Source organism: Thalassophryne amazonica, chromosome 15 (genome assembly GCF_902500255.1).
Source record: "Thalassophryne amazonica chromosome 15, fThaAma1.1, whole genome shotgun sequence".
Classification (NCBI taxonomy): domain Eukaryota; kingdom Metazoa; phylum Chordata; class Actinopteri; order Batrachoidiformes; family Batrachoididae; genus Thalassophryne; species Thalassophryne amazonica.
Window position 1 is genome coordinate 28117093 of NC_047117.1, and position 14705 is coordinate 28131797.

Below are 14705 nucleotides of genomic sequence, written 5' to 3' on the forward strand. Positions count from 1 at the left end.
AACATGTTCAAAATTATCATCATGGTGTGACCCATCATGAGCTCCAAAAGTGAATAATCTGATTGTAATTTGTGCAGATAAGGGGTTATGTGCATCATTTAATGTGTTATAACAACATTAGTTTGCGCACATGCACACTGAGCACATGATGCTGTGATTAATGTCACTTGTAGTCAGTTGGCAGTGATTTGGTGATACTTGTGTGACACAACTTTAGACTGTTCTTGTGGACCGTCTGGCCAAATTATGTTGTATTTGGAATCAGAACATCAATCAGTGCTGAATATTGTCAACGAGAGACCGAATGAACTCCTTCTAGTCAAATACTTAACTCTTACTTTACTGTGTAAATGCTGCCAAACTGTATGCCTTGTCACAACAAATCTAAAAAGTTTAAAGGAACTGTCACGTCACACTTTATTTAGTATACAAATAAAGAATGCTTATGGGTTCAATGGTATGAATATTTCATAAAGTGAAAGATGGAATCTGATAACACCTGTTGAGTCATTTACAAGACATTTTACAGATGTTTGCGTGCATGCTAACTTCTGCTAACTCAAAGCAAACTTCCTGTGGAGGTAAATTTGTCTCATTAATACCTAATGCACAGAGGGTGATCTACAAATACTACTTTTTGGTAAGGAATTAGAGAGCTGAGGCATTTCCTGTAGTTCTTGACCAAGTTTACACACACTGCATCAGGGATTTTGGTCCACTCCTCCACAGATCTTCTCCAGATCTTTCAGGCTTCGAGTTTCAGCACCCTCCAAAGATTTTTTTATTGAGTTCAGGTCTGGAGACTGGCTAGGACACTCTAGGACCTTGAAATGCTTCTTATGTAGCCACTCCTTGGTTGACCTGGCTGTGTTTGGGGTCATTGTCATGCTGGAAGACCCAGCCGCGACCCATCTTTAATGCTCTTACTGAGGGAAGGAGGTTGTTTGCTCAGCTCTTACGATACATGACCCCCATCCATCCTCCCTTCAATACAGCGCACCTTTGCAGAATAGCACCCCCAAAGTATGATGTTTCCACCCCCAAGCTTCATGGTTGGGACGGTGTTCTTGTGGTTGTTCTCATCCTCCAAACACGGTGAGTGGAGTTGATACCAAAAAGCTCTATTTTGGTTTCATCTGACCACATGACCTTCTGCCATGCCTCCTCTGGATCATCCAGATGGTCACTGGCAAACTTCAAACAGGCCTGGACATGTGCTGGCTTGGACATATATCTGGCTGTTATCAGGATAACAATGGTAAGCGACACTATGTTTACTGAGGATAGACTCTAGGGGAAGCATGTACATGTAGAAAAGCAGGGGTCCCAAAATTGAACCCTGTGGGACTCCGTATAAGAGCAGAATGGAGGAGGATTCACAAACCCCATGACCAATGCTCATAGTCCTGTCTGCTAAGTAGGACCTAAACCAGTCCAGGGTGCTACCACCAATGCCCACCAGCTGCTGCACATGATTTAACAAGATACTCTGGTTTACAGTATCAAAGGCAGCGGTCAAGTTGAGCAGGACAAGAACAACGTCGGTGCCACTATCATTTGCCTTTAAAATCTCATTAAAACTTTTTAAATGGGCAGTTTCCAATGCAATGCAACATTTTAAAACCAGACTGAAAAACCTCCATAATGTTGTGTTCATCATGGAAAGTTTTTAGTTCTGCAAAGACAATTTTCTCCAGAATTGTTGAGACAAATTGCAACTTGGAGATGGGCCTGAAATTTGCTAAAACTGGTCTCAAGTCCAGGTTTCTTCAGCAAAGGCTGTACGTATGTTTGAAGCTTAAGGGGACAACACCAGAGGACAGAGTCACAGGTTCAAATCCACTGAAGGCCGCTGGGCAATGAACAGAGACACAAGGGTCAAAGGTGGGTGGAAAAATGAGAGCTCATGTGGAAGCAACCTTCTTAATGAAAAGGTGCAGGAAACTGTACAAACAAAAACTGGAACACAATGGTTCTTGAAAAGGATTTTTTTAATATAGAGTTCTTCATTTAAAATTCATATAAATTACTTCATTTATAAATCATTGCACATACAATATTTACTTCATGTATAAATCAATTCAAATATAAAATTTACTTCATGAATAGATGACTTCATTTGAATAATTTCCTTCACATCGTATGCTTGACAACACTGTAGTAGAAAAAAGTGCTCAGCACAGCGGCCCGTGTTAATGTACAATTAACTTTGTTAATCATGAATTATTATCCGAGGCCCATTGAACATGTCTGAAGGACTGATTGATTATCAACACTTCTGGTATGAGGCATTAGATGACACAAATCTACTTTTTATACAACTTTGACTCTCAAAAATTTCCAGACTCTCCAGTGTCTATTCACGCATAGGACATCTTGCCAAGGTAGTTGGCCGGGACGTAGCCCCTCTGTCCATTAGCCTCGGCTAACCACCACTCCTTATTACCTCCCAGATCGCAGAACTGTAGGATGCGGACGTGCTGGTATTCCTGCAAGGTCAGCTCCTGGTTACAGCGGGCTTGAAATGCATACACGGCGTAAAACTGTAGAAACACATGCAGATGTTTTCATATGCAAATAAATAAATAAAAATCAAATATCATTACACACTTGTTTTTTCACATATTTAGAAAGTATGACATTTAATGAGGTTTATATTTTGTGTGTTTTTTTTTAAAGTAAAGTCCATCAAATTCAGTGATGTCAAATGAAATAAAGTTGGACTGTATGCTGGTGTGAAACCAGAAGGTGGCAGCATTTCTACGTTTTCCACAGTGATGATGCTCATTGGTTGCACAACCAGACAAGAAGTTATAGTCTTCTGTGGCTGTAATAGGAGAAACTGTTTTGCATCATCAGTTGTACAGTCTCATGATGAAGTGGTGTAAAGTAGGAGTTTTTTTGTTTTTTTTTAAAAGAAGACTTGAAAGTACAGCTACATTTTGCCAGAAGGTACAAACCTACATTTGATCTGTTTTGGTGAAAGAAAAAAATCTTTCTCTGTTCTGATATGAATCTAAGAGAACTGATGCAAAATGTTGCCTCTTGTGGTCTCTGTGTTATGTGCATTTCTCCGCGTTGACCACTGGATGGCGGATTGTGTACATTACGGACACAGTTCATGCACTGTGGAAACAAGAAGCAGGGAGGAAGGTCTTTAACCCCCAAATTTACTCCTGCTGTATTTCATTTCATGTTGATTATCCCATGTGATGGCAGTTTTGGGACATCTTCTTATCTAAATGCTTTCATTGTGAGGTGCCTTTACAAAAATGAGCAACCAGCAGTTGGATGAACCCTGCAGATACAGGAGCACTGAAAACAATTTGCACAATCGCCGCACACACCTGCTGTGTCTCGGTGTCCACCGTGTCCTCCGGGTCTTGAGGGCTCTCCAGCATCTCCCCCTGAAGGCCAGAGAGGGTTGAGGAGCTGTCGGTGGTGTTGAGGTTGAAGCTGTGCAGGCTGCTGCTGCCGCTGCCTGACACAAATAAGGTGAGGTCATCAAAATCTTCATCCAGTGTAGCTGGTGGTTGTTGCTGCTGCTGTTGCTGCTCTGTGGCTGCATAACTTGCCCGGTGCGAGTCCCTCAGCGGGTTGTACTGCTTCAGGAATGTGGAGTAGATGTACCCTTGTTCTCCTGACAGAGACACAGGAAACATCTGGGTTATAACAGCCAGTGCAACACCAGATGACATACCTGAGGGTCATATTGCACAGTGACTCTTGAGATGTTTTGGTCTGTGAAGGACACACCTGTTGTAACCTTTAATTTTGGTTGAAAGAAGGCTCCATTCCAAGGAGCCTTCGAAATGAGGCAGCCTCTTCATGTATGACACACATGTGGTCAATGAATGCAGCCTTTGAAGGATGCGACCCCTTTACTTGGGATTTGTTTGCTCATACCGTAACATTAAATAGATCTTTAGTTTTTGCTCACTAAAACAGTGTTTTCATTTCAATAAATATTTTGTAATAATTACATCCACCAAATACCGGTTCATTCCAAACATAAATGGCATTTTAATGTTTCCGGTTTTGGATTCCACCCCAAAATTGACGTTCCTGAGCTGGTTAGAATATATATATATATATATATATATATATATATATATATATATATATATATATATATATATATATATATATATAAATTCATATCCATTATTCATATCCATATACATTCATATCCATTCATGATCCACCAATGCAAAAAAAGTCCCTTGGTGGTTGTCTGCTCCAGCTTTGTTTCTCAGCGTGAAACACTGGATGCCGCGCTTTCCTTACAACAACTGAAATAATAGGAAGTGAACAGCACCGAGTCATTGTAAACGGAATCCGTTTCAAGAACAAAAAAACAATTAACGGTATTAACGGGTTACCATCATTTTCACATTTCTGGTTTTGTTTTCATTCCACAAACCGGTGAAAAGCTTTGGGTATAAGTGAAAAGGCAGCCTAGTCGTTAAAAGATGAGAATGCATACAACCACAAAAAAAAAAAAAAGTGGGACAACTTTCCAACTCACAAAGGAACAACCAACTGTGGCGCAAACACGCAAACGTGTGTGACATCATCTCCACAAGCTCAATTGTTTGCCTTCTGCTGTGATAAACTATTCTGTATATGTACGAGCCTCAATTTCACAAAAACGAGGATTCTCAAACTTGTTAGCCGACACAAGGAAGCAGTAGACCATGTACTGTGGAGCAACCACTGATTCAACTTATTCTGGCTGCTCTGCAAAAGATAGTAGCCCTTTTGGGCTACTGGGTCAAGATGGTGGTGCAACCAAGCGGTAAACCTCAATCGCGTATTTTGACCCCAACCCGGAAGTGCAGTTCCTTGACCATCCATTTGGAGGCTGGCTCCAAAACAGAGCACATTCCTATCGGACCCTGAGTGAAAATGTCCAAATTTAGAGCGGAAATAAACAATTTATGGTTTTGGTCTATAGATAGTTTCTGCCTCCATGATGACTATACGGGAGGTGAATTTTTTTCTAACTTCTTAGTTTAAGATATTTTAAGCCATAAACCTCTGTATAATTGTGGATATGTTTGTTTAGAGTTACAGCAACTGACCGTAACTTGGTGTCCACTCAATGTGGCAACCACCCGCTGCCGTGTTGCTGCCATGTCTGTTTGTCTGGAGTATTTTATTACAAACAGCTGGAATAATCAGGCTCAATGTGTGGTGAAATGAGCCAACAGATCATCTAAGACGTCTCTTTAGCAAAATTCACACTGAGTGAAGCTGTGGTCTGATTTAATGTTGAATGCTAATGTTGTTAGCACTTTTAGTAGCTGTCGGTATCTTCATCCATCAGGTCCAACTTAACGTAGGCTTACTGAGAAAATAAGCGGCTCATAGCTTTAAATGTTCACACCAAAGTAAATCATTAGGAGAACCACTGCACAGGCCTCTGAAATATGATTTAATAAACACGTGAAGTAAGGCTAACCTGTTAGCTGGTGTTTTGGACTCAAAGAGAGGGGCATGTTCAGGCTTTATTCATCACACACTGAGCCATCCACGTGCCGCCCCTTTATGCAGTAATGAGTTAATCATGAATCAGTGTGGGTGGGTCTGTTGCCCCCCCTAAAAATTGGTCCGCCCTGTCTTCAATGTGCATGCACCATTTGGGACCACAGCAGCACGTCTGACACTGAGTCTCTACATCCAAAGCGATCAAAGGGAATCATGTGATTATTAACCATCAGATGACAAAGTAAAACCTCTTAAATCATTCTAAAGTCAGTTTTAGCAGAAATGAGGCCATTTTAATTGCCTAATTTCGCTACTGACGCACCGAAATGACGTAGGTGCAGCAGCACGGCATATGTCTGACGTGCTGCTGTGGTGCTCTGATCACTGCCCTGTCTTTTATTATGAAATAATGCTGAATTTATGTGGAAATGATTTTGTTGTACAAAAGCTTCAGATATCTGTCGCTGAGATAAATGATGACTGGAGTGCAGTTTTAAGCAGAAACAAGGTGATAAACGATGAACTGCTGCTGACACATCATGCATGCGCAGTAAAGGCAGGGTGGACCGATTTTTACGGGGGGGACCGTTCGGTCGGCGACACCGGGTCTCTATAGAAAACCAATGGGTGGCATCACACGGGCTTTGTCCAGCATATATACAGTCTATGGTTGGCTCACATATAGATATGAAGAGCTCCTAAAACTTGTGAAAACACAGAGGTTCATTATTGCAGGTTAATTATTCACTAATGAACAGATGTTTATAAATGCTATGTTCCACTTGTGCTAATAAACACCCTTAAATCCTACAGACTAGCTTTAAATCTAAAAGCATTGGTTCAAACAAATGCAATGTTAATGCTCTCCGTAGACCGTACTAAGTACGAGAGGCAAACATATCCATAGTGTTCATATTAGCTTCCTGGGAATATTTGTAATTCCAGAGGATAAAATATCTGTGATGAATTAAGTCAGCGCAAAGAAACATACACACCTCTTCTTTTTCTAAAACTCATAAAAATAAATCAATAAAAAAACAGTGGAGCGTACAGAGTTGAGTACAAGCGACATTTCTCTGTCACTGTTCGTGAATACCCAGAGGGAGACACTTTGTACTGTAACTCTGACTACAACCAACGTCAGCTTGTTCCAAACAAAACGTCAAGATCTCAGGTGCTGCAAAGAGACGAGAAAGATGCAACGTATGGAGTTGGCCTTGTTGTGAGGCAACCATCTCCAGAGGCAGGCGAATAGGCACCAACAACCATGATGTCGCAGGAGCCCCTGGGACTGTTTTCCTTTTGTGTGCTCACTTGTCAGTGTCATAAAGTAAAGTTTGGTGTGTCTACACAGTCCACCATATTATCCAACATATTCATGTCACTTTGCATTCCAGAGGAGAGGAGTAACTTTCACAGCAGGGATGTCTCACACCAAGACCAGAGAAAGACTTGTCATCTAAATTAAGGCCCAGCCATTTACTGTCTGAATACTAATACAAATACAAAACAAATGTTGACCAAGTCTGTTTGACAGGAACCGAAATCAGAGGGAGAAATTTCAAGGTTTCAACACCATGTTACAGAAATTGTTTGCTGGCTGAACCACATGTAGAGCAGGTGGCTCAGTGGTGTAACAAATACCAATATGTAGACCTGGGTTTGATTCCCACTTATCCAACCTGTCTGTGTGGAGGAGACAATTCAACTGCCTTGTGATAGACTGACGTCCCAGAACGCTCACCCACTTCACTCTGTGGAATCCGAGGATAAGCTCAGGCACCAAAGGCCATCAGGGTCTATAGAGGACTCACTTTTATCAATACTTGAAATTGCTGCTTGTTGGTAGATTGTCTTTGGCAGAATGAGTATAGTCTCATTATGTGGTTGTCAAGAGTTGGAGGACCTCAAGACTCATTGAGGACTAAAGTAAAATTTGAAACAAAGTGTGACAGAGTACCTTTTCTTTGTTTTCAGCCTTGGTGTCTGTTGGCCCTGGTGCCAAATCAAATGCAACACAATTTGTTTGTGTGCTGTAAAAAAAAAATAGTTGAGAATACTTCAAATTTGCAGGCAACAGTCTGCACGAAGACTTTTATGTTGTGCCGATGATGAAATACGAGGTCTATTAGAAAAGTATCCGACCTTATTATTTTTTTCAAAAACCATATGGATTTGAATCACGTGTGATTGCGTCAGACAAGCTTGAACCTTTGTGCACATGCGTGAGTTTTTTCACGTCTGTCGGTTGCGTCATTCGCCTGTGAGCTGGTCCACCCCTCTCGTCATTTTTTTCATTGTTTAGGAATGGCTCAGAGACTGCCGCTTTGCTTGATCAAAATTTTTTCAGAAACTGTGAGGGACATCAAAGTGGACACCATTCGAGAAATTCAGATGGTTTTTGGTGAAAATTTTATGGGCTTCAAAGAGATTACGGAGTGTTACTGTCGCTTTAAGGACGGCCCAGAGCGACTGGTGGTGCGCCGTGTGCCGTGCTCCGAAGCCGCCATCGACAGGCTGAGTGACCATTTCATTTCTAAACAGATGGCTGTATGGATCCGTGACCATCGTGTGCAATTTCTCTGGTTATCACAAGAGCTGGACATCAACCATTTTCCGGCAGATTTCACTTTTAACAAGAGATTTTGTCATGGAAAGCCGAGCGGAGGCTTCGTGCGTCACGAAGGATTCGCTACTGGAGCGAAACAAAACCACCTCCGTTTTGGTCTCACAGGACGGCTTTGAGATGGTGTTCAGACAGCTGTCTGTGGTTTTTCAGTCGAGTGATTATCCGAGAAATTGTGGATGTGCCTGGACATGCCAGAACATGTCCTGTGAGGCTTCATCACGGCGTTGCTTTGCACCATGCGGCATCACGTGACGCGCGGAATTCCTCCGCACGCCTGTCTCAATGTGCCGAAAAAGTGCTGATGTCCACGTCTTTTCACAATTCCTGTGCTAGCCAGATGACATCCCGGATAAAACACAGCGTCCAGTTTGGAAATGAACGGCACATTCCACTGTTACAGGAGTTTTTGTCATGGAAAGAGGAGCGGAGGCTTCGCGCGTCGCGGCGGTGCCGAATGGCGCAAAGCATCGCCGTGATGAAGCCTCACGGGACATGTTCTGGCATGTCTAGGCACATCCACAATTTCTCAGATAAGCACTCGATGGAAAAACCACCGACAGCTGTCTGAACGCCATCTCAAAGCCGTCCTGTGAGACCAAAACGGAGGTGGTTTTGTCTCGTTCCAGTAGCGAATCCATCGTGACGCGCGAAGCCTCCGCTCGGCTTTCCATGACAAAATCTCTTGTTAAAAGTGAAATCTGCCGGAAAATGGTTGATGTCCAGCTCTTGTGATAACCAGAGAAATTGCATACGATGGTCACGTATCCATATATCCATCCGTTTAGAAATGAAATGGTCGCTCAGCCTGTCGATGGCGGCTTTGGAGTGCGGCGCACCACCAGTCGCTCTGGGCCGTCCTTAAAGCCTTAAAGTGACAGTAACACTCCGTAATCTCTTTGAAGCCCATAAAATTTTCACCAAAAACCATCTGAATTTCTCGAATGGTGTCCACTTTGATGTCCCTCACAGTTTCTGAAAAAATTTTGATCAAGCAAAGCGGCAGTCTCTGAGCCATTCTTAAACAATGAAAAAAATGACGAGAGGGGTGGACCACTCCTCACTCACATCTCCAGAGGCAGGCGAATAGGCACCAACAACCATGATGTCGCAGGAGCCCCTGGGACTGTTTTCCTTTTGTGTGCTCACTTGTCAGTGTCATAAAGTAAAGTTTGGTGTGTCTACACAGTCCACCATATTATCCAACATATTCATGTCACTTTGCATTCCAGAGGAGAGGAGTAACTTTCACAGCAGGGATGTCTCACACCAAGACCAGAGAAAGACTTGTCATCTAAATTAAGGCCCAGCCATTTACTGTCTGAATACTAATACAAATACAAAACAAATGTTGACCAAGTCTGTTTGACAGGAACCGAAATCAGAGGGAGAAATTTCAAGGTTTCAACACCATGTTACAGAAATTGTTTGCTGGCTGAACCACATGTAGAGCAGGTGGCTCAGTGGTGTAACAAATACCAATATGTAGACCTGGGTTTGATTCCCACTTATCCAACCTGTCTGTGTGGAGGAGACAATTCAACTGCCTTGTGATAGACTGACGTCCCAGAACGCTCACCCACTTCACTCTGTGGAATCCGAGGATAAGCTCAGGCACCAAAGGCCATCAGGGTCTATAGAGGACTCACTTTTATCAATACTTGAAATTGCTGCTTGTTGGTAGATTGTCTTTGGCAGAATGAGTATAGTCTGAATTTCTCGAATGGTGTCCACTTTGATGTCCCTCACAGTTTCTGAAAAAATTTTGATCAAGCAAAGCGGCAGTCTCTGAGCCATTCTTAAACAATGAAAAAAATGACGAGAGGGGTGGACCACTCCTGCTCACAGGCGAATGACGCAACCGACAGGCGTGAAAAAACACGCATGCGCACGAAGGTTCAAGCTTGTCTGACGCAATCACACGTGATTCAAATCCATATGGTTTTTGAAAAAAATAATAAGGTCGGATACTTTTCTAATAGACCTTGTATATGTTATAGTATATAGTTCATCGGCACAACATAAAAGTCTTAGTGCAGACTGTTGCCTGCAAATTTGAAGTATTCTCAACTTTTTTTTTACAGTGTGACAGGGCCACAAATACTGTTACCAATATGCCCTTCTGCTATTTTTCAAAGCTGATTTTATAGAGTTTTACCATATGACATGATGAAACAATAATGATATAAAACAGGTATAAAAGGAAACACACACATTGTTACAGAACGTGAAGGACCACAGTGAACCATCTGATGTTTGAACCCAACATTGCCAGTTTCAAATATAGATTGATATTGATTAATATTTCCTATAACGGAACACGATTAAAAGTAATCAAATGCTTTTCTTACTTTTCCTGGATGCAATAATACTGGCAGTGACACTCATGATTCTGACATCTTGGTCAATGAGATCAAGAGACATTTGGGAAGAGGCTGCTGGACAGAGGTGTTTGGCGATGCTGATGCCTTCACAGTAGAACAAAAGTCCAAGTCTTCAGAATCCTGGTGCTGCCAGTCTTATTGTACAGTTGTGAGACTTGGATGCTACTTAGTGACTGAAGGCAATGACTGGATGTTTTTGGTACTAGGTTTCTCTGGAGGATGTTTGAGTAGGACCAGAATGACCTTGTGTCAAATGAATGGTTGCTTAGAGAGACTTGAAAGAGGCATATTACTTGAATTGTGAGGGACCATCAGCTGTCATTATGCAGCGGAATGCCTCAGTGCTGAGGACTCTAGACTCTGGTAAAGGGTGAGGGAACATCCACATGACAAATAGCTGCAGCAGATAGTTGGCTCTTTTGGGGAGGTGGGAATGGATCGGTGGTCTAGTAGGGGAGCTAGGACTGCCCCTTTTCCAGTCCCTACAACTAAGCAAAACTAGATTTTTTTTAGTTTCCTTGAATGACTGTCCAGTGACACATTAAATTATAATGTGATTTGGGCTGCTGGTTAGATCTAAAATTCTTTTGGCCTATTACATTTAACATCCAGCATATGCTTGGTGTGACAGAATGTTAAGTATGCCCTCGGAGTTACCTGTGCTCCAAAGGTGTTTGTCTTTTTGCACCTGCACACCCACACACGTACCTCCACTGTGAACAAGCCAGCGGCTGCTGCTCCCTAAAGGGTCCGTGTCCTCCAGCAGAGCCACCAGCTCCCCCTCCAGTAGGCTGAGGTCCTGCTCCTGGCAACCATTGCACTTCCTCTTTAGCTGGTAAAGACGGTTCAGTGGGTATTCCGCCAGCAACCACGCACGCTGCTCCTCAGTCTGATGCTGCACCTCTGGCATCTGGACAATAATGCAACATAAAAGGAGTGTTGGTGTAAATATTTGAAGTTGGGATATTGCCAGTAAGCTGTGTCATCAGGAATAAATAAATAAAAAGCTATTTAAAACCTGGACTGGAGCAATGCAGATGAAGTGACTTGTCCAAGTACACTGTTAATGTAACCAGGAATCAAATGCAGGTCTACATATTTGTGGCCCAACTCCTCATCATGCTGATCTACCTGCTTTACTTCATGCTGAGAACATGGGCTTAATTCTAGGCCCCCTTTTTTTTATATGATCGCAAATCTTGTGGGTATACCAGGTGTTGTTTGTGGCCTGGATCAGGTATGACAACTGTCTGTGTTGGCACGTACAAGGAGAAATTGTCAATTTTTTTGTTGGGAAAGGGCCTGCTAGCTGATGTACGGTATGACCACATGATGAACTAGCCGTTTCAATAGGAGGATCTGTACACATATTTGATTGACACTCAAGAAATGACTCATCATTTGGAATTCCAATTTGATTGATACATCATTGTTTCCATGTTAATGAGCTGAATGACACTTTAAAGAGTAAGTGCATGAAGTGGAAGTAGCGCTATGCACCTGTATGATTGACCCTCAAAATACTACAAGTGTGTGCCTTAAAGCTATAGGGACTTTCAAATTTCACAAAACTGAGAAAATGTTTCTACCGAAATCCAAGCATTATATTGCAGTTCATTTTTAGCTTCATAGCTTCACTGAGATGAGATGAGATATACTTTATTGATCTCACAGTGGAGAAATTATGTTTACACTCCAGTTACCCCAGACAGCAATTAGTCCACAATTATTACTTGTTTACCGTAATAATGGCACACATCAGAATTAAAAACAGCACATACACATTTGACATTGTTTATGTGCACTAAATTTGAAGAAGTCCCTTATCCGAATTGAGGCAAGTGGGTGAAGGTCTCGCAGCAACCCTGAGTCGCACCACTGTCAGCTTTTTTTTTTTGGGGGGGGGGGGGGGGGGGACTTTTTACAGCTTCACTTGAACAACCAAATCCCAATTATGAATTAAGAATATTCCCAATTATGAATTAAGAATACTCCCCGGCCTCCGAAATCTTCATCTTCATCTGCAAAGCACGCATCTGCTCCAAGATGCGCCTGAGTTCAAGAGTCATCGCAGTCTGAGAATGCATTGCCTTGCCAGCTCGTTAATCAGGACGGACAAGCAAGGGGCCGTGGTTATTGATTCCGCCGTCTTGCCAATTTTCCGGTAGATCAGGGCAGCACATAAGTAAGTAAGTAAGTAAGTAAGTAAGCATTATTTATAAAGCGCCTTTCACAGACCAGGGTCACAAAGCGCTGCACATGGCATACAAAAATAATCTAAAAAAAACATACGAAAACAATAAAATACAATATTAGGCTAAAAAGCTAACTTAAAGAAATGCGTCTTTAGTTGCCTTCTAAAAGTATCTATACAATCCAGAGAACGAAGGGCACAGGGAAGCTCATTCCAGAGGCTAGGCGCCACCACTTTAAAAGATCTGTCCCCGCGAGTTTTAAAACGGGTCAGAGGAACCATCAATAGGTTCTGATTGGACGACCTGAGGCTCCTGGAGGAAGCATAAGGCTGGATCAGGTCCCTGATGTACTCCGGTGCCTGTCCATGCAGAGCTCTAAAAGTCAATACCAGGATTTTGTAATGAATCCTGTAGGAGACAGGCAGCCAATGCAAAGTATTAAAAATAGGAGTGATATGGTCCCTCCTGCGGGTGCGGGTAAGCAGGCACGCAGCAGAATTTTGCACAACCTGCAGGCGGGCCAACTCCTTCTTATTCAGACAGGTGAAGAGACTGTTACAATAATCCAAACGCGATGAGACGAACGCATGAACAATCATCTCAAGCTCTTTTAAAGTCACCATCTTACGGAGCTTAGAGATGTTCCGAATTTGGAAAAAACAGTTCTTAACCAGGTAATTTGTGTGCTGCTCCAAAGACATTCCTCCATCCAAAATGACACCCAGGTTACGCAGGCTGCTTTTGACTGTACAGCTTAGGCTACCGAGATGCTGCTTAATTCCAGATACAGCACTATCTGGTGCTACAATCAGAGTCTCAGTCTTATTGGAATTTAACTGCAGACTGTTCTCAGTGAGCCATTCCTTAATTTTGGCCAAACAATTTGTGAGAGAGCACAGTTTCTGTGGCTCAGTTGTCTTAAAAGAGCAGTACAGCTGCAGATCATCGGCATACAAATGATAGGACACATCACTGAACTGCTGGATCAGCTTGCTGATAGGAAGGAGATACAACGAGAACAAAACAGGTCCTAAGACCGATCCCTGTGGCACACCCCACAGAAGATCTGCAGATTCCGACACTGCATTGCCCACCGTCACACTAAAAGTTCTACCAGTCAGGTAAGAGGTAAACCACTCTAAAACACAACCTGACATTCCAACCAAATCCCGCAATCTGTTTATCAGAATGCCATGGTCAACGGTATCAAACGCTGAAGACAGATCAAACAGAATCAGCACAGAACATTTGCCAGTGTCAGCTGCCATCATCATGTCACTAGACACCTTCAACAGGGCTGTTTCAGTAGAATGAACTCACGGTACCCAGATTGAAAAGTGTCATGGATGTTGTTAGCCTGCAAAACAATCTCAATTGAGCACAGACTACCTTTTCCAAGACCTTGGCCAAGAAAGTGGTTTTAGATATTGGGCCTAAAGTTCTTGAGCTCTGTAGAATCCAATCCACGCTTTCTTTATCTGTGGTCCACAATGGCATGTTTAAAATAACAGGGAAACACACCACTCGACAAAGATATATTAAACATTTTAGCAATGTAGGGCCCGATGGAGTCAAATACAAACCCTGGCAAAAATTATGGAATCACCGGCGTCGGAGGATGTTCATTCAGTTGTCTAATTTTGTAGAAAAAAAGCAGATCACAGACATGAGACAAAACTAAAGTCCATTTCAATGGCAACCTTTCGGCCTTTAAAGAAACACTATAAGAAATCAGTAAAACAATTGTGGCAGTCAGTAACGGTTACTTTTTTAGACCAAGCAGAGGGAGAAAAATATGGAATCACTCAATTCTGAGAAAAAAATTATGGAATCACCCTGTAAATTTTCATCCCCAAAACTAACACATGCATCAAATCAGATCTGCTCGTTAGTCTGCATTTAAAAAGGAATGATCACACCTTGAAGAGCTGTTGCACCAAGTGGACTGACATGAATCATGGCTCCAACACGAGAGATGTCAGTTGAAACAAAGGAGAGGATTATCAAATT

General features: G+C 42.4%; 1 protein-coding gene across 2 annotated transcripts in view; it reads right to left on the minus strand.

Annotated features, from left to right (window-relative positions):
- Positions 1–1972: 1972 nt before the first annotated feature.
- The window catches only part of arhgef38 (Rho guanine nucleotide exchange factor (GEF) 38), a 76350-nt gene continuing 63617 nt past the window's right edge, over positions 1973–14705 (minus strand). For both annotated transcript variants that reach the window (XM_034188416.1, XM_034188415.1), the window contains 3 exons: positions 11209–11410; positions 3348–3640; positions 1973–2543 (listed from right to left, as the gene is read on the minus strand). In XM_034188416.1, coding sequence (XP_034044307.1) covers positions 2361–2543; positions 3348–3640; positions 11209–11410 — 678 coding nt within the window. In that variant the 3' untranslated portion in view covers positions 1973–2360. The remainder of the gene's footprint in view (positions 2544–3347; positions 3641–11208; positions 11411–14705) is intronic.